This window comes from Molossus molossus, unplaced genomic scaffold (assembly GCF_014108415.1).
Source record: "Molossus molossus isolate mMolMol1 unplaced genomic scaffold, mMolMol1.p scaffold_m16_p_19, whole genome shotgun sequence".
Classification (NCBI taxonomy): domain Eukaryota; kingdom Metazoa; phylum Chordata; class Mammalia; order Chiroptera; family Molossidae; genus Molossus; species Molossus molossus.
This window is the reverse complement of record NW_023425354.1, coordinates 41,850,638-41,870,412: the sequence shown is the minus strand read 5'-3', so window position 1 is coordinate 41,870,412 and position 19,775 is coordinate 41,850,638. Positions and strand designations below refer to the sequence as shown.

At 50.0% G+C, this 19,775-nt stretch overlaps 1 protein-coding gene across 1 annotated transcript; it reads left to right on the top strand.

Moving 5' to 3' along the window:
* The first annotated feature begins 1,814 nt into the window (after positions 1-1,814).
* On the top strand, positions 1,815-18,926 carry CUNH17orf97 (chromosome unknown C17orf97 homolog). Its single transcript, XM_036269696.1, is given in 4 exon segments — positions 1,815-1,858; positions 15,863-16,030; positions 16,032-16,246; positions 18,424-18,926. Coding segments are annotated over 4 exon segments (930 nt in total).
* Positions 18,927-19,775: the final 849 nt, after the last annotated feature.

The window sequence follows — 19,775 nt, the reverse complement described above, 5'->3', positions numbered from 1 at the left end:
GGAAGGAAGCCAGGGCTCCCATGCATGTTTATTTCCCTCCCAAAAGATGGGAGGCCAAAGGGTGTCAGAGGAGGGTGGAGGGACATGAAGACCTGGTTAAGGACACAATCTCTCAAGGTGTGGGCGTGGCCAGGGACACCCAGACTCCTCCAGCCCTCAGACTGCTGGAGCCTCACAGATAACCTGATCAATCCCTCTGGCCCTGAACCTCACTGAGGATGGGCTTCCCCCGTCCACATCACACATCTCCTGGGGGGCAACCTCTGGGGTGGGGCCTATCAGACCACCCAGGTGGGTAAATCGGCTCCTCAGCCTCTGGGCAGCCAGGCTGCTGGGGTCAGAATTCCCAGACTTCCCAGCAGGGTCCTCCCTGCAGCCCGAGAGAGGAGGCTTCCACCCTCCCAGAGCGGGTGTCATGGGCACCTTTGTGAGCCAAGAGCCTTCATGCTGAAGTGCACAGGATGGATTGCAACAGTACCTTCAAACCTTCTGCCTGGGAAAAACAGAGGTGGCCTGAGTGTCGGCAGCGGGTTTAGGGAGCACTGAAACCACACCCGGGGCATGCTCTCAGGCTGGAAGAGGTAGGCGAGGTGAACGGAGGAAACTGGCCGGTGACAAATTCCCCCATCCTGGGCACCTCACCATGGGCGAAAGTTCAAATGTCCCGGCCTGGGCCCGGGCCCGCCACGGCGCCCCGCGCCAGTCATCTCGAGAGCGGGATCCTCACCAAAGGCCAGGCGGAGGGGAGGGGGCGCCGGGCGCCGGCGCGGGCACGGCCAGCCAGCAACACCCGCGCTCCCGCCGCACGTGCGCGCCCCAGCGGGCGCTGGGTGAACCTCGCACTTGTTGACTCGCGCGCCCGCAGGCTCACCCCAGCGCCGCCTGGTGTCCGAGGCCGCCCTCTCCTGCCCTCGCGCCCTCTCCCCTCCCCCACCCGGCCACCCCCGCGGCCCCCACCTCGGGGCGCACCACGGGCTCCCCGGCGGGGCCCCGGCGGGGCAGCGGCCGAGACGCAAAGCGCCAGCCGTCCCAGGGATCGGTCCAGGCGCTGCCCGCGTCCCGCCGGCCCGGGGCTCGCTCCCTCCCTGGGCTCAAAGAGCTCCGAGCTCCCGTCCACCGCGCCGGGGCCACCCTGCGCGCCCCCTCGGCCCCCGCCACGGAGCCAGACCAACTCCCCAGCCCTCGGGGACTGGGCCCGGCAGGGGTGGGAGGGCCCACTTTAGCCAGACTTACCTGCGGGCTCGGCCCGGCCGCCTGGCGCGCGCCCTGGCTGCCCCCTGGCGGCGGCCGCGGGACCCGGGCGCCCGCCCCGCCCCGCCCTTCTCCCACCTGGAACCTATTGCCACGGGCGGGAGAACCCCGGCCTCAGGTCACCTGGTGGGCGGGGCCCCTCCCAATGGATATCCTCGGAAGGCCTGGTCCCGAAGGCCCCTTATTATTGGATAACAAACATCACTCTCTTTTCCCTAAGCGGCTTCAAGTGCTTACTTTCTAGCACTACAGGATCCTAGAAGCTCGTTCTGTGTATTTCCTGCCCAGTCCTAGAATCAGCCGTTTCTCTGAAGAGCCTTGCTTCCTTTTCCTGGGGAATAGGATTAGAAACCAGAGCTTCCTTTTCCTGGGGAATAGTATTAGAAACCAGAGCTTCCTTTCCCTGGGGAATAGGATTAGAAACCAGAGCTGGGGGCTGGGTATGCTCTTTGCTACTGAAGCCATTGCGTTTTATCGTTAAATCACCTACAGCAGGCCAAGGAACTTAGACCTCCCTATCCCATTGAGTGGTCTTGTCTGCTTATTCTCTGAGGTTTGGGACCATGGCTTCAGAGACCGGCCTTGGACCCCAGGCCCTGGAAAGGAGGTAGGCAGTGAGAAGGCCGTCTCAGTCCCCAGGTACACTGGGGAGGCCTCAGAGTGACCTGCAGGTCAAGGCCAAGGTCTGGGTGCTGTAGATTCGGCTGAGTAATGAACATCCAGCCAGCGGTGGCTGCGGGGTTGCAATCTAGAAATAAATGGGCCCATGAAAAATAAATAGCAACAGGAGGCAGGGCCCAGTAGGCATGGTGACTCCGGAGTTTCTTGGGCAAGAGGGCATTACTGTGGGTATTTGGCTAAAGAAGGCTTCTAGTTATGTGTTTGAGAGATGTCTATACTTTTATTTTTTTGAGATGTTTATACTTTTTAAAAATATTTTTAAATTTTATTTATTGATTTTAGAGAGGAATGGGGGAGAGAAACATCCAGTTGTTGTTCCGCTTACTTATACATTCATTGGTGGGGTTGCTTTTTTGGGAGGAGGGGTTAATCCTCACCCTAGGATATTTTTTCTATTGATTTTTTTTTTTTAGAAAAAGTGGAGGGGGGTGGTGGAGAGAAAGAAACATCAATGTGAGAGAGACACATCAATTGGTTGCCCGAACCTGCAACCCCAGTACATGCCTTGGACTAGGAATCAAACCCACAACCCTTCACTGCTCTGGCCGATGCTCTAACCACTGAACACACTGGCCAGGGCCATTTGTTGCTTCTTGTTTGTGCCCTTACCAGGATCACACCTGCAACCTTGGGTTATCCGGAGGACACTCGAACCACCTAGCGATCAGGCCAAGGCCCTGAGGCTTATACTTTAAACCAGCTTCTCAGATGTGCCTTGGGGCGTCTGTGTCAGAAACACCTGAGGGCATGTTAAATATGCAGTCACAGGCCCTAGTATTAAATCTGGAGGTGGGGCCTGGAATCATGTTCAACGTGTTCTCCCAAGAATTCTGATTGCACCGAGGTTGACCTTTTCAAAAGCACTGAGAAGTCGACAGTCAGGAGGCCCCTGAAGAGAGAATCTATCTGCTCTCCTGCAGGTACCACCCTGACCCCACGCTGCCTTTGGTGCTTTGTTTGGCCATGTGTGGAACATTGGAACAAACATATGGCTCGTTTTTGAGGCTCTAACAATCTCAGCAGGAACAGCCCCATTGACGTCTCCCTTCCTTCTGACAGAGACTCTCCTGGGCCAAATTTTAGTCAGGTTTCTCTGAGCCCACTTCTCGACTAAGGCTTTAACCTTGGCCCGCAATAACTGCAACTCAACACAACGATTCTGTCCACCCCTCAACACACAGAGGCTGGAAAAACCAAGCTAACACTGTGTCTAGCAGCCTAAGGCCTCCCTGTCCCTGGGATGACCCAGCCCCACCTTGAGTTCCTATCTGAAAACAACTCAAAGCTTCCAAAACAATTTATCATTCATTCCAGGCGACATCTGTGCTAGGCCCCTGACCTCCATTTTCTTAGAGCATTTATGTTTAAAAACTTAATTTTGTAAATTTTATCTCCGTACTTTGAGATGTACATGTGTCAATGGACAGGGACTGGCCCAAGTAGGGTGCAGGTTCTTGAATTCATGCAGGAAAGATGTCACAACATGAGTCCAGGTAATCTTTAGAGTGTATTTGTTAGCCTGGCCCGTGTGGCTCAGTGGGTTGAGCGACATCCCATGGACTGAGAGTTCCAGGTTCAATTCCTGATCAGGGCACAAGCCTGGGTTGCAGGCTCGATCCCCAGTAGGGGGCGTGCAGGAGGCAGCTGATTGATGTTTCTCTCTCACATCTCACATCGATGTTTCTCTCTCTCTCCCTCTCTAAAGAAATCAATAAAATCATATGATTTTTAAAAAGAGTATATTTATTAAAGCTGGGGACAGTGAAAACACAGGAGAAAAGAAAGAGTTCACACCTGAGATAGGCCTGGGCTTGCTCCAGAGAGAGCCCCCTTTGTGCTGAGAGAGTCTTTGTCTTTGTCTTTGTCTTTCTCTCTCTTTTGCAGGTTGGGACCCTAGGGGACATCTCAGGAGGGTTTCAGCAGAATATTAATCAGCTTTCTAGGTGTTTTTTAAAAATATGTCGATGTACCGCCCTGGCCGGTTTGGCTCAGCAGTTGGAGTTTCGACCTGCGGTCCAGAGAGTCCCAGGTTCGGTTCCCGTTAAGGGCACATACCTCGGTTGCAGTTTGTCCCCGGCCCTGGTTGGGTTGTGCGGGTAGCAGCCACTCGATGTGTCCCTTTCACGTTGATGTTTCTCTCTCTCTCTCTCTCTCTCTCTCTCTCTCTCTTCCTCTCTCTCCCTCCCACTCTATCTGACCAAAAAAATGGAAAAATGTCCTCAGGTGAGGATAAAAAAAAAAATTAAATACGTCGATGTACCAAAATGAGCGCATAGAGGGACCAGGGGCATTTTCTGGTCAGCTTTGCCTCTGTCTTGGATTTGTTTGACTCTAATTGGGTCTTTTGTTTATTCCCTGACTTTCTTCGTCCTTGGGTTTGGCTGGCACTAACTGGGTCTCTGTTCTCTACCTCCCTGACCAGGGTGATTTAAGCTATTTCCTCTGTGGTTGGGGAGGAGAGGTGTAAACTATCTGCTCTCAAGTGTCCTTGGTTAGGGAAGGTAAGATCTTATGATTTACTAGCTGACTATAAATTGCTTGACTTGTCTGGCCCTATTTGTCTAACCATTTGTCTTAGTTTCCCTTTTCCCACTTGTCAAAAAAAAAAAAAAAAAAATTCTCCTAACATCTAAGTATCTTGCTTCACATGTGTCTCCCAGAACCCAGAAGTGTCTTTCTGAAGGGCTTGGGAGTCAATCCTTCAAAGTGTAATTTTATGTTAAAGAAGTTCTATATTAAAGAAGTCTCTTGGCCTTGCCGGATAGCTCAGTTGGTTGGAACGCTGTCCTGATACACCAAGGTGGTGAGTTCGATCCCCAGTCAGGGCACATACAAGAAGCAACCAAAGAAAGCATAAGTAAGTGGAACAACAAATCACTGTTTCTCTCTGTCTCTCTGTCCCTGAAATCAATACATTTTATTTTATTTTATTTTATTTTTCAATATTTTTTCTTTATTGATTTTATTTATTTACTTAAAAAAAAATTTTATCCTCACCAGAGGACATTTTTACATTTATTGTCAGATAGAGCAGGAGGGAGAGAGGAGGGAAGAGAGAGAGAGAAACATTGATGTGAGAGGGACACGTCGACTGGTTGCCACCCACACTACCCCAACTGGGGCCGGGGACAAACTGCAACTGAGGTACGTGCCCTTAGCAGGAACCAAACCCGGGTTTCTCTGGTCTGCAGGCCGAAGCTCTAACTGCTGAACCAAACCGGCCAGGACTCTTTATTGATTTTAGAGAGAGAGCAAGGGACAGGGAGAGAGAGATAGAAACATTGCTAAGAGAGAACATCAATTGGCCGCCTCCTGCATGCCCCCCACTGCATGTGCTCTGACCAGGAATCGAACCGGTGACCTCCTGGAGCATGGATTGACGCTCAACCACTGAGCCACACCGGCAGGCCGGGCAAAATTGATACATTTTAAAAGAAAGAAATCTCTTCCTCCTACTGCAGCAGTACTGAGTAAAATCTGTCTTTCCCACCATTAACTAGTGTCCATCTTTGTTCTTCTTTCCAGGAATGTTCCTGGTGAGAGGGAGCCTTGGAGTTGCCACCAACAGCCTCTGGGACTCAAAGTTAAATAGCAGCCCACAAAGACAAGCATGAGGACAATTGTTCAGCTGTCATCCAACAAGGCCCAGATCGAGGATTTTCCCTTGCTTAGGCAGGGAGACAGCAGCATAAATCAACAAAAACTAATACAGGAAAAAACTTAGATCTTCGGTTCTGGGAATAGCCTGGAGGTGTAGACACAATGAATTAACATTCTAAAGGACACTAAAGTCCAAAGAGAGGCCCAGCTTCCTCGTTGTCCAGCACTTTCGTACAGATGGGGTGAGGAAGGGGCCGTGCAAACAGAATGTTCAGTGGGTGGGTCCCGCTCCCTGGGGCTTGCAGTGTGAAGGGGCCTGCAGCGATGGCCCAGACGTGAACAACAGATCATCACACTCAAGGAGCACGTGGACCCTGTGTAGTCACTTTGTATGCATCATCTCATAGGTATCATTTTTGTCCCCTAAGCTTACTTACCCAGGCTGGGGGGAGGGGGGCTTGAAAGAGGCCAAGGGCCTGGTGAGGGCTGTTTGTTTAGGGCCACCCAGTGAATGACAGGTGTCATTTCAATGCTTGCAGAGTTACAGGAAGGGAAATACTTCAGGAATACCCAGGCATCCACCGCTGGACCAGGCTGAGGTAGTCACTGGATCACTGCCTTGTCAAGGCAGAGTCCTACGGCACCGTCCCGGCTGCTGGGGGCTGGGGCAGGGCCTTCACAGGGTGTCACTCTCGTTGGCTTTTGCAAAGTGCCTAATATGTTCTGAAATCCGTGTTTTCAAGGAACAGATGTCATCTCTCGGGATCAGCCAGCAGTCGAGAATGTCTCATCGCTGATATTGCACCCAGGCCATTTTGGCTGTTGGTCTGAAGTTCAAAGCAAAGCAGAACAAAACAAAATACACACTATATATGCACTAGGAACTGTGTTAAATGTTTTTCATTTAATCCCCTCAACAACCCTACAGTATAGGTATTCATTATCGTGACTATTTACAAGATGAGAAAGCCAAGGCACAGAAAGGTGACGTAATTACCCAAGGTCACACAGCAAACAACTAGCAGGACTAGGAGTCAAACCCAAGCAGTCGGGTTCCAGGGCCCATGCAAGTATGGGGAAGGAAGTCACTTTCCTTTACCCTCAAGGTTCTTCTGGCTGGACCTGAAACCAGACAACGAATGGGTCGGGCCGCCTGTCCCTACGTGAGCCAACTAAGCAGAGCGGAGACGGGTACGAGCATTTATTCCGACACCGCCTGCAGTAGGGGAGAGAAGTGGGTCATCCCCGAAACGTCTGCTCTGCACTCCCTCAGTAGCTGGTTGTTTATGTGGGGTCGCTCTGCTGGGAAGAGTAGGTGGGCTCCAAGGTTGTTAGTCTTTCTGGGAGGTACACTCCCGGGGTGCACAGCTCCCAGCCGGGTCAGAACGGGCTTTCTGTGATCAGAACAAAGTGATCGTGATAAACAGCAAGGCTGTTCGGCATTTCTTATGACCATGGCTAGTACTCCACTATGATTAGTTCTCTATTATCTGTTATTCTCTCCTGCCCCTTTCAGAACCTACCCTCGGAAGTGAACCCCCACACAAGTAACCAGGACAGACACAGCCAGAGCGGAGGCTGGGTCCCTACCGGCCTTCCTTGCTGGAGGCCTTGGCCAGCCACGGGGCTTCTCCACGCCCCCGGCATCCTCCTTGTCCAGCTCTCCCTCTGAAGCCCCAGCTCCTGCATAATTTGGGGCCACTTCTAACAGATTTTTTTTTTCAATGCTGAAAATGGGAGATAAGAGGCTGGCACGTCGCTGGGCCCTTCCACCCTGCTCTGGTGGCCAAACACACCAGGAAGTCCCATGCGGAGCCCATCAGGTGGAGAATGGACACCGCAGAGGTAACACTGTGGCCTGAAGGCCTGGTGGGGAGCGAAAGGACGAAGATCCCCGTGAGTTCGCTCAGACTGCCTCAGTCCCACACATGGATGGCTGAAACAGCAGAAACTCCTTCATCATCATTCTGAAGGCCAGAAATCCGAGATCAAGGTGGCAGCAGGGCTGGTTCCTTCGGAGGTTTCTCTCCTCGGCTCGCAGACAGCCCCTTCATGCTGTGTCCTCACACGGTCGTCCCTCTGCGCCCGTCTGTGGCCCTAGCTCTTCTGATACGGACACCAGTCACACTGGATTAGGGCCCACACTAACCTCCTCACTTTAACTTATTACCTCCTTACAGATCCTGTCTCTCAGGACAGTCACGATGGGGGTGCTGGGGGTTAGGACTTCAATGTGAATTTGAGAGGGACACAGTCCAGCCCATAACAGGATCCTACGGAAATGTACAGGCTGCAGTTATGGGAGGTTTTGAACTTCTAGGAGAAAATATCTCAGACATAGCGAAAGGTATAAAGAATAATATAGAACATATGAAGCACCCACTGCCCCCTGCTCAGCCTAAGAAGTGAAATGTTTCCAACACGGGCAGCCCGTGTGACCCTTGCCATCACGACTCCTCCCAGGCACTTCTCCGTCCCCCACATTTCTCTATACGTTACTACATGCCCATGTCCTTAAATACATGTAATACTGTTTGTGTGTGTTTGAACTTTATATGAATGGGAACATTCTCTATTCTCTTTTTTTATTGAGAAGAAATTCACAGAACATATGATTGACCATGTTAAAGTGTATGATTCAGTGGCATTTAGAGCCTTCACAATGTCGTGCAATCCCCATTCCATTTTAGTTCCAAAATATTCTCATCACTCCATAAGGAAACCTCCTATCCATTAAGTAATCCCTCCCCATTGCTCCTCCTCCCACAAGGAGCGGGGAGCCACAGATCTGCTTTCTGTCCATGGACTTGCTTGTTTGTCTTCCTCTGTAACTTACTTTTTTGCTCAGCCTTTGGGAGATACCATTGTGGCCAGATTTGACCATAGGTTATTGTTGTTGTTTTTTATCCTCATCCGAGGACATTTTTGCATTTATCCTCAGATAGAGCTGGAGGGAGAGAGACAGCAAGAGAGAGAAACTTCGATGTGAGCGAGACATATCACTGGTTGCCACCCACACGACCCTAACCGGGGCCGGGGACAAACTGCAACCGAGGTACGTGCCCTTAGCGGGAACCGAACCTGGGACTCTCTGGTCTGTGGGCCAAAGCTCTAACCGCTGAACAAAACTGTTTTTTGTTGTTGTTGTTGTTTAAAAATTCTCATATAATATTTCATCATGAGACTCAATCACAATTTTTTAAAAAATTTTATTGATTTTTTTAGAGAGAGAAAGGAAAGGAATGGGGAGATAGAAATACCAATGAGAAAGATCATCCATTGGCCGCCTCCTGCATGCCCCACACTGGGGTTTGGGCCCACAACCTGGGCATGTGCCCTGACCAGGAATCGAGCCGGTGACCTCTTGGTGCATGGATCGACACTCAACCACCAAGCCACACCAGCTGGGCTCAATCACAATTTTTAAAAATTCTTACTTCTGAATATTCATTTTTTTTTTTTTAATCTTCACGTGAGGACTTTTTTCCATTTTTTGTTCAGATAGAGTGGGAGGGAGAAAGAGGAAGGAAGAGAGAGAGAACCAGCAACATGAAAGGGACACATCGAGTGGTCTAAATATTCATTTTTAAAATCAATATGATATGCACGTAGTAACAAAATCAGCCATCAGAGAAGAAGATAGAATGAAAACTAAGTGTCTCCCCCTCCTTCCAAAGAGACAACCCCTTTACCTGTTTCTCAGGCATCCTTTTAGCACCAGGTGTATACATACACATGCCGTACACTTTTTTTTACACGTCATTTAATAAATATTTATTGAGTGTTTGTTGTATGCCAAGCGCTGCTTTAGGTGTTGGAGGTACAGCCATGAACGAAACAACGTTTCCAGATAATACATAAAGAAACAACGAGATGTGTAAGTCCAGTGGTGATAAATGCTGTGGAGAAAAATAAAGGACAGTAAGGGACACGGGAGGGGTGGCCAGGGAAGGCTTCTCTGATAAGATGACATTTGATTGTAAGGGAAGAAAACTCTTTTTCCTTCCATCCTCCTGGGTTCAGTGGCTAGGGGCCTGTGAATCAAACTGGTAGAAGATAAACAAGAGAAAAAAGTTTTCATTGCATACACACCAGTGTTCACACACACACACAAATGTGGCTCAAGGAGGGGGCCACTGGAAACAACCCAAGTGTCAACTGGATGAAGATGTGGTGTACACACACACACACACACACACACGAATACTACTCATCCAAAAACGAGATGGAATCTTGCCATTTGCGACAGCATTGATAGGTCTTGGGAGTATTATGCTAAGTGAAATAAGTCAGATGACAAGGATAAGAACGGTATGATTTCACCATATGTGGGACAAAAAAGTAACAAAGAAACGAATAGATACAGAATATGGGACAAAAAGTAACAAAGAAACGAATAGATACAGACAACAGAACAAGGCGGTTCCTAGAGGGGAGAGAGGGTGGGGGGCGAAGTGGGTGGAGGGAGTCAGATGCGTGGTAAGGGAAGGGAAGGAGACTTCAGGTGGGGAGCACGCAGCAGAGCTCACAGACACTGAATTATAATCTTGAACACCTGGAAACTATATAATGTTATTAATCAATATTACCGCAATATGTTTGATTTTTTTTTTTTTTCACATTAAAAAAAACAACAGCCCCAAATAGGCCAGTCTGCCTCAGTGATTACAGTGTCAGTCCACAGACCAAAGAATCGCGGGTTTGATTCTGGTCAAGGGCACGTACCTCAGTTGCGGTTCATCCCCGGCCCTGGTCAGGGTCATGCACGAAGCAACCAGTGAATGTGTCTCTCTCACATTGATGTTTCTCTCCCTCTTCCTCCTCCTCCCCCTCCCCCTCTCCCTCTATCAATAAATGAAAAAAAAAGAATCCTCAGGTGAGGATTAAACAAACCCCGAGGAGGCCAGATGATGAGGCTTATATACCATCTCGGGCTAAACAAAGCTGGGCAGGGCAGCAAGTCACAGGAAGGTGACCGGGAAAAGCATGGTAAAGGCGGTTGTTGAACAGGGTTTGTTAAGCAGACTGGAGTCAGGGTCTTCTCTGAATTCAGAGCCCTCCTCCAGGTATGAGAGAGCTCTACAAATGGAAATTCCCTTTATAAATGCAAATCTCTGTACAAGAGGAAAACAGGTGCTCTGCTTTAAGAGCTCTTCCTGTATCTGCTGGTTCTCTGTGGCCTTTAGCGCAAACTAATCCATATGCCAAAGCGGCATATTTTGGGGTGGCACATGCTGGTACCCTTCCCAGGGAAGGCATAACATCTCGAACACGAGTGTGTCGTGGGGGAGGGAGTAGCAGGTGCAGAGACGTGAGCTGAGATGCCCTTAGCTGACACGCTGGACAGTGAGGAAGGAGGTCAGTGGGGCAGGAGGGAAGTGAGGGAGGGTAGGAGGTGTTAGCAAACCCTTTTCATCCTGCTTCACCACTAACACTCTTGGCCTTGGTCCCAGATCAGCCTAAACCAAGCTGCCTCACTCTGTTTCGGGAGCCCTTGGGTGGCCCACCGATGGACACCGCGCAGTTCACTGAACTGGTTGTAGGGTTTCTCTTTCCTTTTTTCCCTGAAGTACTATGAAGTATGACGTGAAAATCAGGAAGTGTTTGGAGTGGCTTCTGAAAGGAGGAAAAATGAACAGCAGGCCTGTTCTTAACAGTTGCAAAGCCTGGGGCAAGAGTAGAAAGGGAGGCCCACGTACCATATGTCTAAATAGTAAAAGTTATAAATTAAATTGACATACTGTTAAATAAAATATGTACTATCTTCCTACCTTGACAAGTAGGCCTCCATAACAGTCTGGAAGGCCAGATCTGAATCTTGCTCTTCGGGCTCTTGGGGTTCTGTGCCCAGCCCATGGCCTGCTCCCTCCTCTCCCCAGTCCTCCCTCCTTTCTACACGAGGAAGACCTTTCAATGCACAGGTCTGGACGCCTCAGCCAGCCTGCTGGGTTCCCATCTATACTGCCCTTGGCCTACAGCTACTAAGGAGGATGCACTCAGGAAAGAGGCCCAGAGAGGCCCAACCAGCAGGCTGGGGACATTGGAGCAAGAAATTTCAAGGTGTCAGGTACTCAGACTGTGGGCTACAAGTGGGGAGGTGGGAGATGGCTGCTGGGTGGACAGGACCCTTGACTCCACAGACGTCCTGTCGCTTAGGGAGGGGTATAGCTGGGGCAGAGTCAGAGCAGGGTTCTGTGAAGCACAAGGTCCAGAGCAGGGTCCCCACTTGCCCGTCTAAGGCTGATGCTGCTGAAGAGTGGACACTGTGCATCCGCCTTGGGGAAGAAACTGGCAGCGTGGAGAAAGTGGGGAGGACAGAGCAGGGACCAGCACCGTGGCCAGCTGGACAGGCCCCGGCTGAGCAGGCAGCAGGAAGAGACAAAGCTGTAAGCTCTCCCCAAGGTGTGCCCGTATCAGCGCTGAACTAAAGGGAAACCCTTGGTCCTTAGTGAAAAGGAAACCTTGGCTTTTACTTGCTCAGAACAATAACATCCAATTAGACCACAAGGAGAAAGTTTAAATAAGGAAGCGACAACACACATTGAAGAGACTATGATCTCTTCTGTTGGTCAATGAACATCACTGTAAAACCGATGGCTCTCCTGGCAAGATTTGTAGAACTAGGGATGGATTCCAGGCCCCACTTGGTGGCTAATTAGCATTAAGAGGTTGAGCAAGTCACTTTGCACCTGTCTGTTCACTCATCTATCAAGTAAGAGAGTTTATTCCTTTGCTGGATATGAATTTTCTCTTTCAAAGCTGACTGGCTAGCTCAACATTAACCTTGATCAACCTTCACTAAAATCGAAAGAGAAATGGTCAAGCTGCCTCCTGCCAGGTGGGTATCCAGGCAAGGAGGACCCGCTGAGAGGGAAGACAGGCACCTGTCTATAAGCACATGTTGAGTAGGGCAGGGCATCTGGAAAGCAAACCCTAGACATCTCCACTAGCAGGTGGTCATTTGCACAGAGGACTTCTGTCATTTACATTTCACTAAGCTCCTAGGGACAAAAGCAGACAGGCAAGGGGTAGATTCCAAGCACTCGCTATATGCAGACTGTGCCGGACATGTGTTGGGGGCATTGAGAATGGTACCAGGTGTTAGACCACAGGGGTCAGGCCAGACCTGGGTTTAGCCACCTTGGTACTTGAGTTCTGGCTAGGAAAGAATTCACAGCCAAGACTCAAACTATAAGAGAACATTTATTTAGACAATCACAGAGGTAGAAGAAGTGATTCGTAGAAGAAATGGGCTTAGGAAACAAGCTGTAGAAGGGTCCTTGGAGCTTAGAAGTGAGGAAGGTAAAGATGACATGCCTGAGGAGAGGGGGAGGGGGAGCAGACCTCAGCTGGTCCTGAGGTCCGCTATGGGGTCACCGGTCTGGTTTTGCTGCTTTTCTGGCCCTGGAGCTGAAATACCACTGAGGCCTAGATGTTATCTCTAGGGAGGAAAGGTCAGGGGGTCCAAACTGTATGACCAGTGATATGCTAGGGGAGGAAAGGTCACCCTGGGGACGAGGTCCCACCCTAGTTATTCCTTGCTAGGCAGTTGGGGCTTCCCACCCTGGTGACCTTGGCCTGGCCCACTGTCCTTGTTCCACTCATGTCTGTCTAGCTGCCTACCACACTTAGTGGATGAGAAGACTGAGGACACACAGAACAGCAGGGTCCCTACAGAGCAATGTGTGCCTGTGTGTGGATCAGTACTCATGACTGCCACTATTGAGTATAAGATGGAACCCCCATCCAAATCCCAGCAGACTGTTTTGAAGAAATAGACAAGATTTTTTAAAAATGTATATGGAAAAGCCAAGGCTCTAAAACAGTCAAAATAATCTTCAAAATGAACAAAGTTGGAAAACTTACACTACCTTATATCAAGACTTACTATAACCCTGGCCAATGTGGCTCAGTTGGTTGGAGCATCATCTATGTACCAAGGGGTTTCAGGTTCGATTCCAAGTCAGGGCACATACCCAGGTTGTGGGTTCAATCCCCTGTCGGGCCATATTTCTCTCACATCGATGTTTCTCTCTCTCTCTAGAATCAATGAAGCCAGATCCTTGGGTGAGGATTAAAAACAAACAAAAAAACTTATAATAAAGTTACAATAACCAGGACATTGTGGTATTGAAACCAGAAGAAAGGATCCCACTGCCCATCATTACTAGAGTCAAATAAGTAGAGATGAGGTTGAATCTTTGTGTTGCTTTTTTAAAAAATATCCTTACCCGAGAGCCCCGGTTTGGCTCAGCGGTAGAGCATTGGCCCACGGACCAACAAATCATGGGTTTAATTCTGGTCAAGGGCACGACTGGTTGCCTCCAGCATGACCCTGACCAGGGCCAGGGACAAACCACAACCGAGGTACGTGCCCTTGACCGAAATCGAACCCGAGACGCTTTGGTCTGCTGGTCGGTGCTCTAACCACTGAGCAACAGGCCAGGGCTGTGCTGCTTTTTTATTATTAAGTTGGCCAGTGATTTGAGATAGCGGCAGGTGCAATACTCTGGAAAGACCACTCTGACATTTAATTTCAAGCCAGCCCTTATATAGGGTTAGAGGGTGGGAAAAAATTTAAAACAAGTGAGTTCTCACGGTCTGCTTTCTATCATTGTCCTTGCAAAGATTAGCCTGAGAACTCTGTCTCCCTTTAGATAGGTTCTGTCCTTAATCTGCACTTAAAATGTATCTTCTTTTCTGAGTAATGGACCCATCTGGGCTTCAAGGCTGCCTTATGTTTATGGCCCTATTTTTCTTCTTGTAACGTCTCCAGTTTCCCAGGGTCTGTAAGAAAAATCTCTTTTCAGTTGTTAGTGTAGTGAATAGCTATTAAACAACTGTAATTCATTTCTATTATGTGCCCCTCCCCATCAGTATTATTATAGAGAGAAAGATTGATGGAAGGAACAGAATCGAGTCCAGAAATAAATTCACACATATACAGTTAATTGATTTTCTCCAAAAGTGACAAGTAAGTTAATAGGAAAAGGGATGGCCCTGGCCAGTTTGGCTCAGCGATTAGAGCCTTGGCCCCCAGACCAAAGAGTCTTGGGTTCCTTTCCGGCCAAGGGCACGTACCTCAGTTGTGGTTCGTCCCCGGCACCGGTTGGGGTCATGCGGGAGGCAACCAGTTGATGTGTCCCTCTCACATCCATGTTTCTCTCTCTCTCTCTCCTTCCCTCCCACTCTGAAGATAAACGGAAAAATAACCTTGGGTGAAGATTAAAATAAATAAATAAATAAAATAAAAGTGCTCAAGATGATCAGTCATCAGGGAAATGGCACTTAAAACCACAGGGGAAATACAACTTCATACACACTAGGACGGCAAAAATCCAAGATTGATGTTCCACTTATCTATTGTTACCCAACTAAATCACACTAAAATGCAGTAATTACACCATTAGGAATTCAGGAAAGGCTAGGGTAGGGCTGGCCTGGGGGTCTCTCCCGCTGGGGGCTGGAGCAGCTGGGGGCACCTGCCTTCACAGAGTTTCAGGGTCTCTCCATGTGGTCTACTTGTTCCCTTACAGCACAGTGGGCTCAGGGTATCAGGAGGCCCTGGTCTCCAGGAGCAGGTAGAACAAAGTAGTGCTGCAGTACCTTTTGTGACCTAGCCTGCAAGTCACAGTGTCACTTTCACCGCATAGTATTAGTTACAAGTGAGCCAACCAACCCACTCAGATCGAAGGACAGTGGCGTTAAGACTGTCTCTTGATGTGGAAATGGCAGAATTCTAGAAGAGCGTGTGGGATGAGAGACGTTATTACAGTCATTTTTGGAATATCTAATCTGTGGTGAATAAACCTGAAAAGACAAACCAGGCTTTGCAAGCCACACTGAAGTTTAATCTTAATAAGAATTGTGATGGGGACCCAACGGAGGTTTCTAAGCAAGAGAGTGAAATTATCCCACTGTCTTTAAAAATTAGTTCTAGCAGCTGTGCAGGTACAGAATTTGTGGGGAGGGTTTGGAAGTAGAGACCGTGTGGGGGTTGTCCAGACGTTGAAGTGGCAGACGGGGCGGTCAGCCCCTGCCTGGGTGAGGACCCGGGGTTTGGGGGGAGTGGCGGAGAGATCAAGGCCGCCAGGTTTCTGGCCTGTCCAGCTGTTTTGTTCACTGCGATGGAGAACAACGAAGTAAGTTTATTTTGGACACATTGGGCTTGAAAGGCCAAGGCAGATGTACGAGACTGCAACTCGGATAATAAAATTTCAGGAGAGAACAAACAGCATTTTACAAGGCACAGGGACACACGAGATGAGTGGCAGCCCAACTACTAACCTCTCTGGTCACTCTTCCCCGGCACCTCGCGGACTGGGCCAAGGGCGCAGACTGAAACACGCATGCGCACACCTAGTCCCCAGGCGGCACCTGGGCGGAAGCTTTCCGATTGCGCACGCGCGCTGTGTGGCGGTCGCCAAGGAGACGCGTGCCTGGCCAGGCATTCGGCGCCTGGAACCCCGAGCTCGGCGGCAGCGGGACTTGCGCTGTGCCCCCGCGCAGGTGGGGTCCAGCGGGCGGATGGACGGCCTTGGTGGGGCCGGGGCATCGAGGTACTGCGAGGATGACGAGGGGCTAGAGGGCAGCACTGCGGGCACGAAGGGTTCCAGGCTGCCCCCCATCTCCAGCAGCGCCTCCGAGCCCACCAAACGGAAGGGGAAGAAGAAAAAGAAGAGGAAAAAGACCGAGGGGTCGGGCAAGGGGGATGGTAAGAGGAACAACTAGCTCGGAAGCCTCAGCCCCTGTACCTGAGCTTTTTTTTCCCCAAGGTCGCCCACCCGCGTCCCTCACAGAAACCCCCATCTACCTGGGTGGAGACCAGTCCAGACCAGAAACAGAAACTCCCACCCCCACACACACCACGTATCGATGCACAGTGAAGCCCCACCCTGCTCATAAAAACCATCCATGACCATAGAAACCCGGCCCCAAAGAGCACGGAGACCCCAATCCTGCATCCAGAATTCTCAATCTCCATGGAGACCCCCACCCGAGATACCCAGCATTATCCTGCAGAGTCTCCCAGCCCCACACAGCACCTCAACTTTACAGACACCTCAGTTTCCTAATCCCTCAGCTGGGTGGCAATCCTAAACGTCCATACCTTCCCCACAGAAATCTCAAGCCCTCCTACAGGGATCCTTTCGTCGTCACACAGACGTTCCCCAAGCCAACGAGACCAAGGCACTAGAATCAGACTTCTGCCATCTGCCTAGAGACCCTCCTTGCTCCCTCATTCCTCGGGGGTACCTGGCCTCTGGATGTTACTGCAGACACCCAGTTAATGTATATAAAGTAGTGTCCTCCCCATAGTGTCTGTCCCCCACTGCCCTGTCCAACCAGGCCAGCCTTCAACGGCACACACGTCGCCTCAACCACTGCTGCATACTTTTATAAGCCCAAACATCCTCAACAACACCTCCTCATGTCAATATAACCACCAGATAAAATGAAAGCACAGATACCCATCAGGCACACTCATTCACAACCTACACACATGCAGATACTGTTTCACACTCACATGCATAGACCCCTTCGCACACAGTTCCTCACACACATACAGCTGTATGCATGCAGTTCTCACTGCAGTCTCCTCAAGGACACGTCAGCCTTACACACGCCAAACCTGCCACAAACCCACAGAGTCCCTGCCTCTCGCCGAACTCCTCTCATAGAACCCCTTGATTTCTTGACAAAGGTGCTGAGCTCCCACTTTATGGCACAGTGACATAGAAGGCTGTCTCCACTGTCACCTGTGTGGTCCCCCTCCAGGGTTTTAGCTGTCTGGAAGGTGGCTCTCAGTGACCTTGGCACAGCAGCCCTGACCTCTAGTGTGGCTGGTCCTGGGTTCAAGGTTCTGGGCTCTGGTCCTTTGTGTGCAAGCTGGAGGCAGAAAGAGTGGCAGCCTTCCCCGTGTCAACCTTGAAGTTTGGGGAAGGAAGCAATAGGACGATTATAATTACTTCTTCAGGTGGAATTATAATAAAAAGGCAAGAAATCAATTCTGGAGGTTAGGTCCAACAGCCCTGTGTGTGACTGCAAAACCAAATTAGGAAATTTCTTGCCTTTTTGGCTTAGCTTCTGACTCTAGAAATTACAGTGGTATGTACCTCATACTGTCAGCAGGAGACACCAAATAGTTTTGGGGGAGTAGAAAGGTAGAGAAATGTCAAAAGAGGATTTTTTTTCCTTCTTATTTTTGTTTCTTTCTTGAGGGGGATTTTCCTCTCCCCTCAAAAAGAAGGATAAGCTGATGAAAGAACCACAGCTTATGGTGTTTTATGTGTGTGTTATATAATTCAGGAATGCTTATTAATGTAAAAAAAAAAAATCAGTGCAAGCCACATAACAGAAGTATTTCCTGGCTTGGCATAACACTGCTTTCCGCAGTCAGATGTAGGAAGTGTTTCTGTTGTTCTCCTTTTCTCCATCGTAAAGAAGTCTAGACTGGGGTAGAGTCATAGACCCCTAGAACTAGCAAGCATCTTGGTGAGCATGTGGAGTGGGGAAGTGGGGGCAGCGTGGCACAGTGGAAAGAACAGGGCACTGGGGTCAGGTCTGCATTCGCGTCCTGGCCCTGCCACCAGCTATGTGACATTGGCAAGTCACTGAGACTCGGAGTCTCAGTTTCCTCACCTGGAAAATAGGGTTGATAGACTGTATCCAGGGGACCTGACTCATAGTACACGCTCAACAAGTGGTTCTTCCCTCCCCATATAGCTGGTGGAGTGCGGCCAAGGCTGGTGGGCTTGGGCGCCTGAGCCCTAGGTAAGGAGGGGCCTCCACTTCCCACCCGCTTATATCTTTGGTGAGTTTGGCATCATTCCCGAGCAGGGTGAGGGCAGGTATCACCACACATGCTAACACTGCTCCTCTGCTCAGCAGATAAACATCAGAGTCGAGGCCTGAAGAATCAGCAGGTGTCTTCCTCTTTTCATGACGTCTTAAGTCCCAGCAAAGATCATGGCCCGAGGCAAGAGCACAGACAGGACAGAGACACAAACAAGCTCACCCCTCCTCTCTCCTCCTCTTTAAGTCTCCCCCACTCTGCCGAAACAGAAGAGAACCTTTCCAGCCAGATCAACGAGAGCCTGCGTTGGGAAGGAATCCTCGCCGACCCAGAGGCAGAAAAAGAACGGATTCGCATCTATAAACTGAACCGGAGGAAGCGCTACCGGATTTTGGCCTTCAAGGGCTTCCACTCCGACCCCTGTGCCGACCCCTGTGCCGAGGAGACACCGGAGAACCTCGCCTACCTCTCAGACAAGGACGGCAGCGCCGGCAGCAGGCAGCCCTCGTTGGAAGCTGGCCGCCCCAGTCCCTACTTCGAAGGCAACCTCACCCCGAAGCTCCCACACTACGATTTAGCTACTCCTCTGCTGGAGTGAAAATCCACCTGTGATACTGACAGGCTTCTCATGTACCCTCACCACAAGTTTCTGTGTTAGAAGAAGAATAAAGGAAATCAGACCTACATCGGAAGGAAGCAGATGTCTGGTGTGTTGATGAAGCCAACCCCTCCCTTCACCAGGGTGCCCTTAATTGCCCGAAAGCCACAGTCCCTTCACATAAGCCATTCAATGAACAACGTTCTTGATAGAATCTCCTTTTTCTCAAATAAGCTGGCAACTCTTTGTTAATTAATTTCTCATCACAGTTAGATGCCTGTAACTTGCCTCCCTCCCCACACACAAAAAGAGATAGTGTGCCGATTATATCAATTCTAAACCTTACATGAATTTCATGGGGAAAGCTCCACACACAGCATGCTTCTGTGGGCTCAAGGAAAACGCTCCAGATATCCTGGAGCCCTCTTCTCTTCTCTTCTCTTCTCTTCTCTTCTCTTCTCTTCTCTTCTCTTCTCTTCTCTTCTCTTCTCTTCTCTTCTCTTCTCTTCTCTATTCTTTTTATTTTTTTTGGTACGTGCCCCTAGCAGGAACCGAACCCGGGACTCTCTGGTCCTCAGGCCAACACTCCAACCGCTGAGCCAAACCGGCCAGGGCAACACATTTTTTTTTTTTTAATTGAATACACTCCCTGCCCTGATGTGGTCTTCAAAATAAGTGAGTTCCAGCCCTGGCCGGTTTGGCTCAGCGGTTAGAGCGTCGGCCTGCGGTCCAGAGAGACCCGGCTTCGGTTCCTGCTAAGGGCACGTACCTCCGTTGCAGTTTGTCCCCGGCCCTGGTTGGTCATGTGGGTGGCAGCCACTCGATGTGTCCCTTTCACGTCGATGTTTC